Source organism: Periplaneta americana, chromosome 12 (assembly GCF_040183065.1).
Source record: "Periplaneta americana isolate PAMFEO1 chromosome 12, P.americana_PAMFEO1_priV1, whole genome shotgun sequence".
Taxonomy (NCBI): domain Eukaryota; kingdom Metazoa; phylum Arthropoda; class Insecta; order Blattodea; family Blattidae; genus Periplaneta; species Periplaneta americana.
Window position 1 is genome coordinate 43,449,515 of NC_091128.1, and position 19,043 is coordinate 43,468,557.

At 33.2% G+C, this 19,043-nt stretch overlaps 1 protein-coding gene across 4 annotated transcripts in view; it reads left to right on the forward strand.

Annotated features, from left to right (window-relative positions):
• gro (TLE family member transcriptional corepressor groucho) overlaps positions 1-19,043 on the forward strand; it is a 676,251-nt gene that overhangs the window by 638,173 nt on the left and 19,035 nt on the right. For all 4 annotated transcript variants that reach the window (XM_069841169.1, XM_069841170.1, XM_069841171.1 and 1 more), the window contains exons 11-12: positions 6,878-7,030; positions 13,705-13,932. In XM_069841169.1, coding sequence (XP_069697270.1) covers positions 6,878-7,030; positions 13,705-13,932 — 381 coding nt within the window. The remainder of the gene's footprint in view (positions 1-6,877; positions 7,031-13,704; positions 13,933-19,043) is intronic.

The following is a 19,043-nucleotide window of genomic DNA, read 5'->3' on the forward strand; positions in this document are numbered from 1 at the left end:
AATCATGGCCTGTTGCCAATCTAAATGCAGCTACAGACGATTTTCGTGGTAAATCGGGAATTAACTGTGGATTTTGATGCAGAGAGTTCCATTTTTTCCCTTGAGATTGTGTTATCAAATTTTGTTTGTTGAAGTCTAAGTATGTAGACTTAATAAATCTTTTCACAGAGTAATACCTAGATTTAGTAACAGGTCTGTAAGTAGCAGTGCTGCCCTTCTTTGCTAAAGCATCCGCATCCTCGTTTCCCAGGATTCCACAATGGGATGGTATCCATTGAAATACAATTCTTTTATTGAGTGATATTAATTGAGAGAGCATTTTAGTTATTTCTGCTGTTTGAGATGAAGGTGTGTGTTTTGCATCAGTTGTAAGCAAATATTTTTCATAATTCAAGGCATGTGTCTATAAATTTTCTTGACTAATTGTGAATAAGTAGCGATTTTATGAACAAAAGTTTGGGGCTTCTAGAGAGTGAAACACGCTATAGTTGATACTTCAGCACATTTAAATAACCGAGAAAGATAGAAGATGATAACGGACAGTGGTAATTTTGGTCATAAAAACAACTACTGTGATTGTGAGGATGAGAATGGTGTAACAATAAAGATGATGCCAAGACAATTTAATTTGCTGCTTGTTGCATGTTACACTTGTGTTGTGCTGTGATAATTCTTTATATGGTCATACTATGTACTGATCAGGGAATGGAAACTATGATCATCATTCAGTGAAATAATCAAATGACACAAGAGCCGCCATAGTGTTTTTGTCCATTTGCGTAAATAAAAACACATTTTCTGCTGTGCTATTTCATATTATATGTTTTTAAGTTTATAATTGAATGTATTGTCCTGAGTTCATATCTTTGTATAACTTTGTATGTAGCCTACTACACATTCTATGGATTTTTAGGTACCAGTATAAATATCTTATTTTATAGAGTATAAAATGGTGTTATAGCTCGCAATTTTTTATTCTATATTAATATACTAGTCTCTTTTGTTATTCCATCTTCAGTATTTCCAATATATTTTCAAGAAACAACGATCTTAGCCCTCGAAATCTCTCTCTGCATTAGGCAAATTTTGATAGGAACTTCAAAGCAAAATGAGTGTGAAATTCCAGTCCAACTTCTGACAGGATTAAAGTATGTTGTCCTTGACTTCAATAATTGTAGAACGCCCTTTGTCAGCATACAAGCTAATATAAAGTGATAAGCAAGGGTCGATTACAATAAAAGTTGGTACCGAGTGAATTGTAGTGAATGTGGTGTCCATAATTAAATAGTTTAGGCCTCGTTCACAAGAATTCAAAACCTGACAATAGAGAACTGAGTCACAAGGACGAGAATGCATCGAGCAAACCACACACCTATTTGTAAATGGCGTCTGCATTCAAAAAGTTTTGGACTATAGCTTGAATATTTGAGTACTATACCGAATAAAGCAATTAACTTTAGTGCATATAAATCCTTCCCTTGGACATACAGTGTTATGACTTGTTGAAAACTTAGAAATGTACTTATTATTTAGCATGAGTCAACTATGGAGCATAAACTTGTGATATAAACTAATAAAAATTACAGTCTGTGTGTATTTTTTTGTGTTTTAAAATTTAATTTACATGTGAAAAGTATGAGTGAGTGTTGTATTTTCTAATTTTAAACATTTTCTAGACACATTTCTATATTTATTTTTAGTTTTATAGAGCCTAAATTATGGAAAATAAGCTTCAATTTAAGCATCTAAAACTAAATTGTATGAATAAAAATTCCACTGTTTATTTATGAATCATCCAACACTATAGTTGGGAGGGTTAAGTCATTATGCCTTGGACTGGTGATGGACGCTTGTTCAATTTTTTCGAGTGAGAAATTTTCTGATGAAATTTCGGTCATTGTATGGAACCAGTTCCCACCCAGCATCGTGATGAATTTGGGAGCTGTAGTCAGCAACGAAATTCAGTTTTTATAAGCCAGCTATGATGATGGGGAACAGGGCCATATATTCCAGGTGTGCTAGGTCCAGTACAAATGGAATGCTGTAATTTGTTTTATCCTTTTATTTTAAACATTTCAGTACTCTCGTGAGCAGGCCGTTCTGTATTAATGTCTCTCGCAAATCACTTTTAAAGAGTGACAAAACCATGACTCTTCAGGGTAGCACATTTTTCATTTATTTCACCAGACGCTACTGCTGGTGGGGGGGGAGTATCATCATACTGACAACTGACTACATATTACCCCGTATTGGTTGGAAGATAATTCACCCCTGCTGAGGCATGTGGACGTGAGGCCAGCTGACTTTTACCTTTCATGGGCTGTCGCATCATGGATTGGTCTGTGAAATTGAACATTAATCTCCTGCAATATGTTTATTACCATGTTTTAAATACTAACTCTTGTTAATTTCATAGTAATTCCAATGTTAAAAACCTTGAAGTTTACTTCGATAAGCATTTAAACCGAAACAACCAAGTAACCCATTTTATCAAAAAAGTACTTTCCATACTACATTCTTTAAACAGCATTCGAAAATTTCTCCCATTATTACTCAAAATAATAGTAGTGGAAACACTAGCAAGTTAATGTCCCAGTTTGATTATTATGATTTTCTACTGATTGACCTCGTTGTCAGCCAGTCACAGAGATTACAATGTGTTCATAATTCTTGTGTTCACTTCGTCTGCAATGTTCATCATGCTGACCACATTACCCCATCCTTCCAAACTCTAACTACAGCTTAACGAATGTAGAAATTTTCATTCCCTTGTTCTCCTTTTTCAAGTTCTTCACACTTGTACATCTACCTATCTTGCCTCCCGCTTCTGTTACCTATCATTGTATCATAGTCTGTACACACGCACGCACTAGCTGTACCAACACATAAGACATCTTCGTATTCATCATTATACACAATCTTGCTATCACGCTTGTGAAATACCCTACCCAGTGACATCAGGGACTGTCGGAATTCAACAGTACTCAAAAACAAACTTATTAAGCATTTTCTTACTGCATAGAATGCAATGCAGTAAAGTGAATATTCTAACTTATTGCAGATGTTTCGAAATTGTTACTGTTTTGTTTCTCTTAATATTTGCACAGTCAGTTACTTATTTGTAGATATTTAGTTATTTTTTCTTAATCACTAATATATTAAGCAGTCAATATATTGTATTAGTACTTTTTTGTGCCCATTCTGATCTTATCTTTCTAATTGTATTTTTTTATCCCCCTCTTTTTAATTTTTTATTTGTATAGTTTGTATTTATATTTTTAATTTTATTTCTGTTTATTTACTTCTTCTCTCTGCATTTGTTTTTTGTATGTGCCTATTTGTATTCTCCTCTTTTTGCATTTGTATTTTTAATTTTATTTGTATTTCTTATTTACTTCTCTCTGCATTTGATTTTTGTATATGCCTATTTGTATTCTGGTGGTGTGATAGAGAAGGCCTGATGGCCTTAACTTCGTCAGATTAAACAAAAAAATAATAAAATATTGTTGACTGCTAGGATTGGTATTTTCCAGGCTAGAGAGTCATGGTCTGTCAGTAATACAACCAAACATTCCAGTGCACATCTTCAGTGGCGTGGTACACGTGAGCGGAGAGATCTGCTGTGTGTATCAAGGATGACTGGTACTGATACTGGTAGCATGTCAGTATTTAAGGTGTGAGGGTTGTGGCTTGCCATTGTCGCTGCGGTCCACACCAGTGGCTTCGGTGTTCTGATTGACTGTCATAATTTCAATTGTCGGATAAAGGGTTTGGTGTGTGTGCTTCTCAGGGCCGGGTACCAAGCTTTGAGTCCTTCCTTACGATTAAAATTGTTTTTGTGTTTGTGTATTTCAATAGCCTCCTGATGTAACACAGATCTCACAGCAGATCTTTCCACTCACGTGTACCACGCCACTGAAGATGTCCACTGGAGTAGTGGACGAAACAGCTATGTATTTACAATTGTTTAGTTGTTCTCAGTATGGTTTTAGGAAGGGTGTAACTACTATTGATGCTGTTGATAAGTTAATATGTTCGATCACTTCAGATTTTGATAAGCACTGTAGTACCTTTGCCTCATTGTGCGACTTATCAAAAGCATTTGATACTGTTTCTCATGAAATCTTAATTTCTAAACTTAAATATTATGGTATTAATGGAATTAATTTGGACCTGATAATAAACTATTTGTCTTATCATAGTCAGTGTGTTTTCTTGAATGGTTCTTATTCTAGTTCTGAGCCTGTTTCTATTGGGGTCCCTCAAGGCTCTGTTTTGGGACCCTGTTATTTTTAATTATGATAAATGATTTGCCTAAAAATATTTATAGTAACTCGATTGTATTCGCTGACGATACTACTTTGTATCATACTAATGATGACATAATTGATATAAAGTTTGTTATGGACAATTTCTTTAACGAAGCAGTTGCCTGGTTTGAGGCTAATGGATTTTGTTTAAATCAGACTAAGACTCAACATGTGTTGTTTACATTAAATGATTCCACAATTTACAACTCTCAGCCATCTGCTAAACTTTTAGGAATTGTACTGGATCCCAAATTATCCTGGGCCCCACATGTTGATTATGTTTGTACTAAACTCTCAAGGATTATTTATTTATCAAGCAAATTGAAATCACTGGTGCCTAAAACATATGTAAGAAGTGCTTATTTTGCCTTCTTCAACAGGGGCGGTTATTCAGGTGAAGTAGGTGAAGTGTCACTTCACATATTTACGTGTACAACACAATTTTGTCTCATATTAAGAATTAATTCCAGTTATTACCGATACCGTATTTCTAAAATAAAAAAAAGTTTTCTTTTCAGTCGTTATAAACAGTGTTCAGTTGTATAAATACTACCTGTAACCGTCCGCTTAATAGAATAATGTCAACTGTTACGAGCGCCGGGCGGTGACTATTGGAACTTACGATACTGTAAAGGTGAAATTATTTGGGTTCCCATTCTCATACAGCAATTGGTTTCCATGGTAACGTGACGTCACGCACTAAAGAAAGATTGTACGAGTGAAGTGCGTTTCTGAATCTTTCAGTTACGAAGAACTGTCAGACTTGTAGGTGGAGTGACCAGTTTGCAGATCTAACGGTACTGATAACAGAGAAGGGGTGAAGCCAGTCTCCAAGGCCGGGGGCTATTGTGTAAGGGCTGTGAAATTTTGCAGTATGTAGTACCTGAGTCGAGAATAGTATCCTCATTTCTTGTTTCCAAGCATCAGCCCCTGCAGTGGTAAATTAACTGGCTCTGTGTTATTTTATCAGGAATACACCCCACATACATTCGCAAAGTTTAAAAGTTGTTTTCCGCCGCGTGTATTATTTTTTCTCATGAGCTCATGATCTTGTCAGCTTTGTTCCAACTCTTGTATTTGAAAGTTTAACGCACGCGTAAATGTACGCATGTAGTTTAATATTGTGTACGTATATATTAACTTATTATTTAATGTATTTGGAATATATTAGTGATAAGTGTACATAGTGTATTAATCCTACATCATAGTGTATATTAGGTCCTATATGTTTAATCACTATAGTGCTATTATACAAATACTTAGGTACCAGTACATAGAAAATGTTGATTAATGAGTGCGAAATATGTATGCCGAAAATGACACGGTTTGTAATTTATTAGAAATGTCGTTTTGTAGACTTAAATATGAGGATAAAAAAGATGTTTTAAATTCTGGACGACTTACAGTTCCATTTGTTATTTGTTTTAAAAAGTGCTAAGAAAATATAGAAGTTGTATAAAATAAGTTAAAAAAATTCTTCCGATGAAAGAAGCTTTTCTGTTTGAAAAGATTGAAAATTTCACTTGGAATGCTACATCACAGGAGAGACTTTCATTATTAGCCCATAGCTTTGCATAGAGATATACTGTCCACCCTCAGTTAAACTCAGACAATTTATGAAGACATCATCGACAGGTTTGCTGCTTTAAAATGTAGGAGGATTGACTTTGTATGCAAGAAATTGTGTGAGTCCTGAAATAAATTAATTTTCCTGTTTGCATGTGTTCTAGAACTATTAAAATTGTACGTAGTTTACGAATAGTAGGCCTACTCATTATATTGGTAAAACTGTTCATGCATTTGTATATGTGAATAGCACTTCACCTGTTTTGTTTACAGCGAGCCGCTACTGTTCTTCAACAGTATAATAACCTATGGTATTTCTGTGTAGGGAAATAGTTCCAGTGTATCTAATGTTCTTCTGAAAAAAAAAAAAAAAAAAGCCTTACATATTTTAACTGGTTCTGCTTATGATGGGTACTGTAAGCCACTATTCATAAATGAGGCTATTCTTACTGTTACTAATCTTTACATCTTCACTTCTTTGCTGATGGTAAAGAAAAATTTAGCAAATTATTATCATAGATCTGATCATCATAATTAGAATACAAGATACAATTTTCACATGACTGAATCTAATGTTAGACTGGAAACAACTAAAAAATAATTTATGTCCATGGCAGTATCTATGTTTAATAGATTACATAAGTCTGCACACACTGTTAACTATAATGCATTTAAGAATGTTTTTAAAATGCTGGATGATTAATAATCTCTTTTATAGTATTAGTGAATACTTTGAGTCCCCTGTTAATAACTTATGTTTTTAATATAATTTTATTCACTCTGTTTGTTTTATTATGACTATGTCCATAGTATTTGTATAATACTCATGACTTTAATAAAATCTAATCTAATCTAATTTGAAATGTTTGGTTGTATTACCAACAGACCATGGCCCTCAAGTCCAGTAAATACCAATCCTAGTGATGCTGGCCGTGAAAGCCTACATTGTAAGATTGTTGATTGTGGTAGATCATGTCCCTGTACTGTATTACTTTCCACAGGACCCGTCATCTCCACATCCTAATGGGGAACATCCTGGAGACATCCGGGAAAATGGAGAGAAAGGAGGACTAGGCAGCATCAAGTCAGAGCGCCCTCCCAGCCGGAGTGGGTCCAGCTCCAGCCGCTCCACTCCCTCCCTGAAAAGTAAAGATGTAAGATCTCGGCTCCTTCCACAGGGCCTCATCAACTGCGGGATTGTGGTTCCGAATGTGGGTGCCTGCAAGTTCAGCATCATATCAGACATGTACTTTTATATTGGATTCTAAAATTGATTACACCAATAATTCATCTGTATGCAGGCCATTGAGGTGCATGGAAGGTTGTGGGATGAAGCTCACGTGTTTTCTTGACCTCATCTCTAGAAATAGGTGATGTGGGAAGCTGAGTGGACCTCAGAGTCTTTCTGGATTTTATGACAATAAAAAAAAGTTTTCTTCACCTGGCCTTAAAACTGGACTCTTACTGTCCTTAGTTTGTCATTCTGTAAGAAGACCTAACTGAGGTCCCGAAACACCGCAATGCATGCATGAAATGTTAAAATGAGCTGAATTTGCAGGACTTTTCTGATTTGTGTTTTGTTCCTTTACACCCACATTTTGACATTTTCTATTCAGTTATGTTGAAAGTCATTGCGCTCATTTAGTAGGCCTAATATGTTTAATGGAGCAAATATTTTATTAAGTGTCACCTGAGATTCATGTGTGTTTGAAATAGCAAGTAGGACAGAAGTGGCAGATTAGACAACTTATTTCAGGTAGTGATACGTGGATTGAGCAATTGTTCTGTTTCTCATTAGGGAAGGACATTTCTTTCAGTATTTTACCAAGAATTCACTATTGGTTGATCTACATTAAAACACACAAACACTGATTTGTTAAGTTTCAGCATTTTGAAGTTGTGTCAGATCTGAGAGGATTAATGCGGCGTACAGTTAAACTATGCTGACCTATATTCGTTCTGTTGACATCATGACGATCCTCAAATCTAGGCCTTGGCTTGGCTTTTGGATGGCCAGACCCAGGACGGATCATTAGACTTAGGTTTGCTTTGGCCGATTGCGCGTTGTATATACTTTATTTCCAGAACAAAGATACATATTATATTTTTTTATAAAAACACTCTAGCATCCCAGAAAGAGTAAGTTACATACTCGTGCTTAGGGAGTATTCCACATAATGTTAAGACATTTTATCAAATAACAGAATAAAATGTGAAAAAGAAAGAGAAAAGAAGAAGAAAAAGCATAGATATCACAATAATTGAACTTTAAATGTTCTCTCTGAACAGCAAATTTTAATTGATTTTTTAATATAAGGAGCCATCTTAAAGGAACTTGAAAAGAACTCTATACTAGCAAACGTATGTCACTATCAAGATAATTGGCGTCAGCATGTGAGGCATATGTCTAGGACTAGAATCCCACGTACAATCATGCATTACTAACCTAGAGGCAGGAGATCAACTGGACGTCCAATGGAGAGACGGCCTGAACACTTTTGTGGACCGTAACAATCCTTCTGGGACTATAACCTGTATGGATGATGATGATGATAAGGAGCATTAGCAAATTGTATGTTTGGGAATTTAGCTATTATCTATATATATAATTTGAACTGGTAATGGAAATTACGGGAAAACCGCTGAACGGATTTTAATAAATGGCCCCTCATTTTGAAGCTTGGAACCCAAAGTTTTTCGGAAAAGTAGTAGTTTTCAGTGAAATGTCAATTTTCCTACATAATTTTCCTATTTTCTAAAATCCATCTGTTGTCACTTTTGAGAACTAATTTTATTGAATCACGGCCGACTTGATTGAATTTCAGAACAAAACACACACTACAATAAACAATAGGCTATTACACGAAGGCCATGACCTGCAGGATTGCCAACATATTTAGAGCTCAATTTAATTTGTTATTAAAAACTGATTCTGCAGTGTATAATTTTCTGAGTACAGCTGTGTATTGGATATTCAAATCTACGAAACTTGAGGTGGTTTGATGACATTGTTACCATTAGAAATTAAATATTATTATAGTTAATATCATGATGCGTCTATTTTTCATTAATTGTACATAATATTGATGCTATATTGATGACATGAAAGTGAAACGTTTTGAGGTTATGTAAGTAAATGTAGAGAATATCTTAATTTAGATCTTCATTTCTATAATTTACTGAGTGGCTGCTATATATAACTGGAAAACTTAAGTAAGATAATAATATTGTTATTAAAAATCAAATATTTTTATACTTATTAACCCAGTGGGGTTGGGTCTTTTTCCATATACTTAATGGCGGTGTAGTGTAGGTATTGATATGTGTCATTGTCTTCAGTATTGGCTCGAGAGAGCGCAAAAATTACAATTCCTAAGGAAAAATCAAAAGGTATTACTTACTCATAAAATAAGAGGCCTAGAAAATTTTGTAGTCTCCAGATCATTTCAGCAAGATCTCTTAGTAGGATAAAATGATTTTGCGCTCTACATTTCAAGTTCTAGATGCAGCAGCTATACGAAAATGCTATTGTTCGAAAGCTTAGCAAACCTGACATTTTTTAAACTTTTGCCTACAATCCACAATGACCTGAAATAGCTACTGCTATCGTCCTGACGTTGATACTTGCGTTTTCGCGTTGAAACTCAAAAACTGAAGTTGGATAGGTTCAAGAAAAAGTATTGTGCATAAAAAAATCCATCCAGAGGGAGTATGTTTCATTATTATGGAAGCAAATAACTATCAAAAAGACAAGTATTCTTCATTGAAAACAAATCTGAAAAATTTTTATTTGAACGTCTAACGAACTTAGTTTGCAGCAGCATTTGCTGCACAAGCTACTAGTTTTGTTATAAAGCCTTAGACCGAAGTTGCTATTGTGATTGTTAGGGAGCGTATTTTTATGTGCTAATAAATTTAAATATATTTATTTCTTATGTGCTAAAAAGTACGAAAATATTTGCTAAAAATAAAATAAATATATATTTTTTAATATGACAAAAATACCTTACTTAGCTTGAAAAAAAAATGTTACTAAGTAGGCCTACTCACCAATCACACTTGAGTGTCAGTTGCTAGTAGTTTTCCGAGAATTGCAGTGAACAGCAAAGGTCATCTCCAAATTCTACATCACAAATGCATGCCGATTATCTCTGAACAACGACTTATACTGTGAAAACGATCTTTGCACATTACAGGACGTCAGAGAGAGGAATGTCCACTGTGACAGTCTCTTCCACACTCTCTTGACCATGTTTAAATAGCACTGTCCATTTTTTCAGAGTTGAAAACGCCGAAGCAGATTCCCCCAGTGTAGCATCAGTGTCTGCTTTAATTTCAGTTGAAGTTATTCTCTTTTTTACGAAATATTTAATGACAACATGAAGCTCGATATTTTCCATTTTTGCCAATCTCTTCAGTGCACTAACTTCAAAATTAAACTACATAAAATGTGGTCAGCAGAGAATTATGATTTTTCGTGCTTCAGCTAATGTGAAATGGCCACTAACAATGGCAGCATTTTTGACATGTTTTCAATGTCATCTATGTGGCAGACCATGAACTTTTCAAACGCACCTCGTAACGAAGGGATCATAAATAATGTATGCCAAATGTTTATCATGTTAGGATACGAAAATTAGAATTATTGAAAATTTAGCTCGTAATATTTTTACATGACTATAGAGTAAGTTCATGTCCAGATCCAGGGATTTTTCTCAATTATTTTATTTTTTGTCCACAATAGCTTCAGTAAGTTCTTGAGCATAATCAAAAGTACTGTCAGCTGAAACAATGCTGCATTTATTATTCATGAGAAAAGTTATATCTGTTTTACAAGCTATTAAGACAATTTTACTGTTTCTATCCACATAAAAAAAACTATTCTCTAATGCGAGTAACTATATTTTCGTCAGAAGCATATTATAGAGCTTCTTCAATGAAAGAAAGAATAGGAGGAAACATTTTACAAAGTTCCTATAAACTGCCAGCCTTAACAGATCAATTTCAGAGAAAATAATCTCAAAAAGATTATTTTCTTTAATTTTAGCCCTAATCAACTTTAAGGGTTTTGCATATTATAAATTACCTGTCGCCTTTCTTTTCAAAGCTCTACGAATTTTTTGTTTTTAAATTAGATATGATGTAATGTTTTCATGGTCATGATACCCTGCTTTATCAACCTTTAAAAGTTTTTACTTATCATGGTCTGGTTTACTGTAAATGTTCACGTTTTGTCCTCTGTTACATTTGGTCATTTCAAAGTCCATGTTTATAAAATCTTAATACATTAAAATACACACACTTATTTAGAACTCTAAAAGAACATATGTTTATTAAATATTAAGACATTAAAATATACATTTATTTCAATTTCTAAAGAGCATATTTGTTTAAAATGAATTCACTAAAATGCTTTGGGCCTTTATTGAAGCCATGTTAATTCCATATTGGCTATCACTATACAAAAAACAAATGCGCTAATATATACAATCACTAAGATTAAATGAAGGGATGAAGTGGCCTTGCCTACGAGATAGGCTTTGGTAACATACACTGTACAATATTGCCAAACAAGCATGTTGAATTCTGAATATGTCTAAATTAGAAGAAGTGCGATGAAATGAAACCTATGTCCTAAGAGTAAAATGCGACGAAATGAACTGTAGGAAGAAAAAATTTACAACATTTCATGTTTATGCATCAGCACAATAAGCGGATACGTGATGAAAGATGAAATGAAAAGAGTTTTCTTTTTTGACAGCACTGACACTGATAACGCATTGCACATGTGCACAACTACATTCTAGCCGAGAAAGCATAATGTGCTGCGTTTGTGGCCATATGGACTCAGCAGCAAATGGTTCTCTGTTTGCTTTGGGTAACCTATTTAGTTCGTGAGAAGTTCTGTTTCGTGAGAAGTTTTGTTATCGTATGTATTACAGTCAGTTTTTGAAACCCCCCACCAGAACCAAATTCTGGCTGTGCCACTGCTAAACCCCATAAGGAAGCAACAGATATGTGGAACCCATTGAGTATATATGAAGCGTCCAATTCCAAAACTGTCTAAATCCATTTTTAAAAAAAATTGAGATAATGGCCATTTCGTCATCTACCTAAATGTCTCTAGCAATTTTCTAATGAATGTTATGCCTAAATTCCCTCTTTCCTTCCATAAATAAGCTTCAAATATGATGAACAGTGCAAACAATTAGGGAAAAAATTTATCAGTTTTTTGGTGTTTCCTGAAAATTGTTAAGAATGGATGTAGACAGTTTTATATATATATATATATATATATATATTGCTACATATTAATCTCGTGAAGTATATGGCGCATCACATTCATTGTAACAATAAGTGTTCAATGTATATAAAAACAAATTTCTTCGCAACATGCTGTATGTATTTTTGGTAAATGGAATGACTGACTTCTCTAATACGAAGTCATTGCTGTTCTGTCTCTTTGTCGTCAGCTCTCATGGAAATCATTATACTTTCATGTTCATTATTATTTTAATTATTTCTTGTATATGAACAAAAAATTCAGTTATTTTCTTCAGATTTCTACCCTGTAACAGTTAATATATTGCTGCTTTAGCTCTTCATATCATATCTAGATTATCTTAAATATTTTGAAAGTGCATTTAGTCATTTATGTCCTTGTATTTCATTTATGTAAAGACAAGATGTTGCATGCCACACGTTGGAGTCATGGAGAATGAGTATCTCTGTGTTGTTGGAATAAGAGAATGGTCAAGGGAAACAAGGATAAAAGTGCTGCTGTTGTTGGACATTGAATACTTGTCACAATACATCCACCATATGTCATTTGTTTTCACATGAGTCCAGAGATTTCTCACATTGTGAGCAGTTACGTATCTGCCTTGCTGAATAGTGATTAGCAACATAATGGTTTAATATAAAGGATGTATTTCTTTCATAACTGCTGTAATATATGTAGGAAATGCATATGCTTAAAATTTGAGAATTATGTGCCATATAAATAATATGTTCAATTATTCATTCATTTATTTTATTCCATAGAACTTACATGAGCAATGAAGCTTTAAGATGTGGAGCAAGTCAAAATTTTACAATATTACAATTACAATTTTTACAAATTTTTACAGTTTTACAATTTAGTAATTTTCTACAATTGTTACAATTTTGTGCAATTTTTTTACAATATTTTGGCGAGATGTAGTGAGATGAGGTGAGGTCCGAGGATTACATATTCATCTACAAGACCCTATGAAGATATGTTGAACTTGGGATTTCATTTAATATTATAGCATCTCTTATTATGGTTATATCTTAAGTATTCATATCGTAAGATTCTGTGATTGTACATATGAAAGAGATTTCAAATTTCATACTGAAAAATGTACATGTAAAATGTTTAGTTTATATGACATTCCTATCTAGAAGTTAATTATACAATACATAAATACACAACCATTAAAACATTGTGTGAAAATAAATTATTATGTTTGAAATAATCTGTTAAAAAACCCAGAAATTCTTTGAAAGACCATTACTTCGGATGTAGCACAAGACTAAATTCTCTGCCTCAAATTGTAGTAAGCTCGTTCACATGGTATTTAATTGTCAAATTCATAAAATTAAACCGTAATAATGATAATAATTGCTACATTTTATTTCAGATGCAACTGTTTCTGTCTGCACCAAGTGCAGAAGTTTTTACTGTTAGCCAGACAGTTGACACTCATCTCCTTACATGGCTCCATGTGTGGTGTGCGTTCAGATGCAAATTATTTATGTCATGGTATTGAAGTAGTAGGGATGTGTGTTATTGGACCTGTCATAGGCCGACAAGCCCTCCACGCCAGTGTCCAAGGTCACGACCCCAACCTGTTCCGGAGCGCCCACGCTGCCTGGCTCCAGTGGAGTGAAATCTGCCGTGCCCGGAGTGGTGCTCCCCCCGGGGGCCTACCCCCCCTTCTCCCTGGTGGCTGGGGGAGTTGGGGGCTCCCGAAGCAGTGACACTAGCCCTTACAACAGCGTGGCACCCTCCCCTTACTCCAGACCACCTATGGTAGGACTTTCTCACAGAATAGCTACCTGCTCCTTTGCAGTAGAATGTTATTGTAGCACTTGCAGACTTTCATCAGTGTTTTGTGAGTTTTTATTGTTTTTTACTATATTTACTTGAATCCAAACTGTGTGTATTTTTAGTGCGAAACTTTAGTTTGTGGTGTGTCTGTATTGTATTGTTTTTTTTTTAACATTCCATTACATTGCTTCACAGCTAGAATATGGAACAAGTCAAAAAATTAATACTACTATAAAGGCTTAATTTATTATCTACTAGTACAACACAAAGTTTTAGTATCAATTTCATGAAGCATTGTTGAATGTCATGAATTTACCTACAGAATAGAAGGCATGAGAAATTAGGTACTTCTTTAATTTGGCCCTAAATAATCTTATGTTTTGAGTTCCATTTTTTATATCCACATGGAGGCTATTAAAAATGTTTACTGCCATATAACGCACTCCTTTTTGATAGCATGATAGACTTGCCGATGGAGTATGACAGACATTTTTTTGATGCGTATTATGCTATGAACTGTTGAATTAGTTACAAAGTTTTCACGATTTATGAGGAAGATTATTAATGAAAAAATATACAGACAAGGCATGGATATTATTTGTAGGTTTTTTAAAATAGTCCTACACGATTCCCTAGATTTGGCACCTACTATTATCCTAATTACTCTTTTTGTAGTAGGAATTGGCTGTTACTATCTGTGGAATTTCCCAGAATACTGTATTGTTCCAAAACTCATTACTGAGTGGAAGTATGCAAAGTAGGTTGTTTTTAAGGTGTTGATATTTGTTATCTTTTGTATAGATCTTTCAGCAATACATGCTGAATTTAGTTTGGGGGTAGTTTCTTTAATATGATTTTTCCAATTTAACACATAATTGATTTTTAAGCCAAGAAATTTGGTTGCTGTTGTTTCTATTAGGAATCTATTATTAATTATTGCGCTTGAAATTTGCGATTTCGAATTTGGACAGGATTTAAATTGAATTATGTTAGTTTTGTTACAATTTAATACTAATTTATTGACTGAGAACTAGTCACATATTTTGAAGAGAATTTCCTCTGTTGAAGATTGGAATGTGTTGGAGTTATTGGCTGTAATTACTATACTTGTGTCATCTGTAAATAATATGGGATGACCTACTTCTTTTATTATGGGGGCAAGATCATTTATGAACACTAGAAAAATAGGGGATCTAATATTGATCCTTGAGGAATTCCATTATTAATAGTTCCCCATGTCGAGGTAGATTTCATAGTTGTATTGATTTCGACTTTCTGTTTCCTATCTATGAGATATGAGTGAAACCATTGGTGTCCAACGCCTTTAATTCCATAATAATCTAATTTGTCTAGCAGCATTTTCTGATTTATACAGTCAAATGCTTTGGATAAATCACAGAAAATCCATCCAACTGTGTTTCTACTTTTAGAATCAAGAAACAAATTTAGGTAAAATAATGATCAACTCAGTATTTATAAGGAAATGGCAGCACATTTTATCTTATTTAGTATATTTCTATTTCATCTACTAGTGAGTTTTCTTTTCCTTTCTCACCGTCCTTTTATAGTATTATCAGCTCTCATTGCATCAGTTTCAAGGGAAAGAGTAATTTTACTTTCTGAAATGAATGTCGATGAAGAACTTTCCATCTCTGTTACTGTCATTAACACAGTACAACTATTATTTTGACTACTGTTACTACGACTTTACTCTTACTACTTAGACTAGATGACGAAAATCTTTCTCAAAATTGCCACAAATTGCACTTGGAATGTTATGATCATGTCTGATAGAGAGTAATGAGTGGCCATGTTCTATACGATCAAAGTATATTCTTTGCACCCAAGTGCTATTTGTAGTAACGGTTGTAGCATTTACTAGTAAAGCATTTAATATTGTTTACAACTTATTGTTAGACCAAGTGCAGTTCATCATATTTCAGAAATGTTTATCAAGCTATAATTTGTTATTGTTGTTATTTCACTGACTGTTCTTCTCTTTTCCTAACAAGGGATCGTTTTCTTTAAAACCGTCATTATGTATTTAAAAAAAACTCTAAATTCTAAGCAATTGGAAAACTATATTTTGTGTCAGAAACGTGTTTTCATCGAAGCTAAAAGCTGGTAGAAGTGAAAGAACAGTGTGTAGCATGTCACAATTTTGAAATTCCTTTAATTTTCTTGAAGTAAATATCCTGCGCAGTTTGTTTCCTTCCCACTGGAATGCATAACTTTCGTATGTGTAGGTAGGCATACTTTTGTTTATGATTTGTGTAATGCTATATATTTGTGCCTTGTGTAATTGTTGTTAGAATAGTAGGCCGTAGTACAAACGAAACTAACAATTGAAAACAGAATCTTGATCGAATAATTTATTGTTAAATTTTGTATAGAATCAGGAAAAAGTTACATTTTTAGTAGCCAGCAGATAAAACGTTTATTGTGGATCCGTTTTAATTTTATAAGATTAATTTTATGTATTGTATTGTATTTATTAACATTCCATGGTATTCATACATGCTTACAGCTAGAATATGGAACAAGTCAAAAAACTTAATACTATTATAAAATCTTAATTTATAGTCACAGTCTAGATGAAATATATACAGACGAGATTTACAATATAGTCTACTAGTACAACGCAAAGTTTTAGTATCAATTTCATGAAGTGTTACTAAATGTTATGAATTCACCTACAGAATAGAAGGCGTGAGAAATTAGCTACTTCTTTAATTTGGCCCTAAATAATTTTATGTTTTGAGTTTCATTTTTTATATTGATAGGGAGGCTATTAAAAATTTTTACTGCCATATAATGCACTCCTTTTTGATAGGACGATAGACTTGCCAATGGAGTATGAAAGTCATTTTTTTGACGTGTATTTATGCTATGAACTGTTGAATTAGTTACAAAGTTTTCACGATTACATACGAGGAAGATTATTAATGAAAAAATATACTGACAAGCCATGGGCATTATTTGTAGTTTTTTTTAAATAGTCCTACACGATTCCCTAGATTTAGCACCTACTATTATTCTAATTACTCTTTTTTGTAATAGAAATATATTGTTACTATCTGTGAAATTTCCCCAGAATATTATTCCAAAACTCATTACCGAGTGGAAGTATGCAAAGTATATTGTTTTTAAGGTATTGATATTTATTATCTTTTGCATAGATCTAATAGCAAAACAAGCTGAATTTAGTTTGAGGGTAATTTCTTTAATATGATTTTTCCAATTACATTATCGATTTTTAAGCCAAGAAATTTAGTTGTTATTGTTTCTGTTAGGAACCTATTGTTAATTATTGTGCTTGAAATTTGCGAGGTCGACTTTGGACAGGATTTGAATTGAATTATGTTAATTTTGTTATAATTTAATACTAATTTATTGAGTGAGAACCAGTCACATATTTTGAAGAGAATTTCCTCTGTTGAAGATTGGAATGTGTTGGAGTTATTGGCTGTAATTACTATACTTGTGTCATCTGCAAATAATATGGGATGACCTACATCTTTTATTAGGGGGGCAAGATCATTTATAAGCACTAGAAAAAGTAGGGGATCTAATATTGATCTTTGGAAATAAGAGTCCAATTAAGATTTCTGTATGAATGTTTTACGCATAAAAAATCAATGCCAATGCAAATTGGATTTGAGTAAATGTAGTAAATGAGTAAGTTTACTGTAACTTTTCTATGTTGAATCTTATCTTTTATCTGTAGACACAATTAATATGTATGACATGTGAATTAGGGAATTTGACTGTAGATTTCCAAAATATGTCTACATATGCTTTTCATAATGTGAGTTTAATATCAGTACTGGTAGTTAAAGTTTGATAACAGTATTTAATCTTGTCTTTAGAACAGAAGGAAATTTGATATTTTCAAATTGTATGAATTGTGGCCTGGCAGCATGCTCTCCATTCCTAGTCTCATTGTTTTCTAGATAAAAATGTTTTCCATGAAGGAGATGAGTGGCAACAGAGAAAAAAATCTTAAGAATCGTATGTTAATTTTTTTACTAAGAAATATATAACTTTAAAATTTCACTTAGATCGTATACTGCAAATGGCTTCCTTTCTGCATTTCATATTATTTTAACATATTTGAATCGGCATTGCTAGGAACTCATTAATTTTCTCCAAACTTCGTTGTAACTCTTGCAAGTTTGTTGACTCCCATTGAACTAGAAGGAATTAAACGTGACTACTGAATTTTACTGCATTAACCTATCATAAACATACAGTATGTTTATTTATTTTGTTTGAACAGATGATAATTGTAGAATAATCTAATACTGAGAAATTCTTCTAACGATATTTTTTGTGTTTTAAGATATCCATAGGTGCTTAGAAATTCAGTATCAAACAGCGCATTTGTTATGTGGAGCAGAATCTTAACTTGACAGCTTGAGTTATTTGTACATTTTGATTTATGGTGACTCAACGCTGATTTTCTTATAATAATTCCAGTTGTAAAATAATAATACTCTTATATTCCATTTTATCTAATTGATTTTTTTATAAATACTGTTGCGAAGTTTCGAGTGTACTTTTAGTTCAATAGTAAACATCATAGTGATACATATGATTTTATTTAAAACCATTTCACAAATTATCCAACGTAAAAATAAGTTACAATTTGACTGGAAATAATTTCACATCATGTCCATGTAATTTGTTCTTTCATTTGTGCGGTATGTAATTTTTTAATTTATATTTTCATCTATTGCTTTACTTCAGAATTTCATCCTTTTCTTTCTGCAACCATCGACTATTTATTATATACTGTATTTTGACATATTATCTCATTCTGTGCATCTTGCATATTTAGTCATGTTTTCAGAAATATTTGTTTCTGTATGTTTGTAATGAACATTGTTACATCTCTTCCATTGTGTATTGCGATATTTTCGAATAGTAGGCCTATAACACTTGTGATACGGTGAGTGACATTATTAAGTATTGTATTGAAAGTAACTTACAATATAATAGGTTGTTCAAAATTGAAATATTTTCAATAGCTGCCCAATATCAGAAATTTCTAATTGTGCCCATATAATTGCTACTGATAACTTAGGAACATA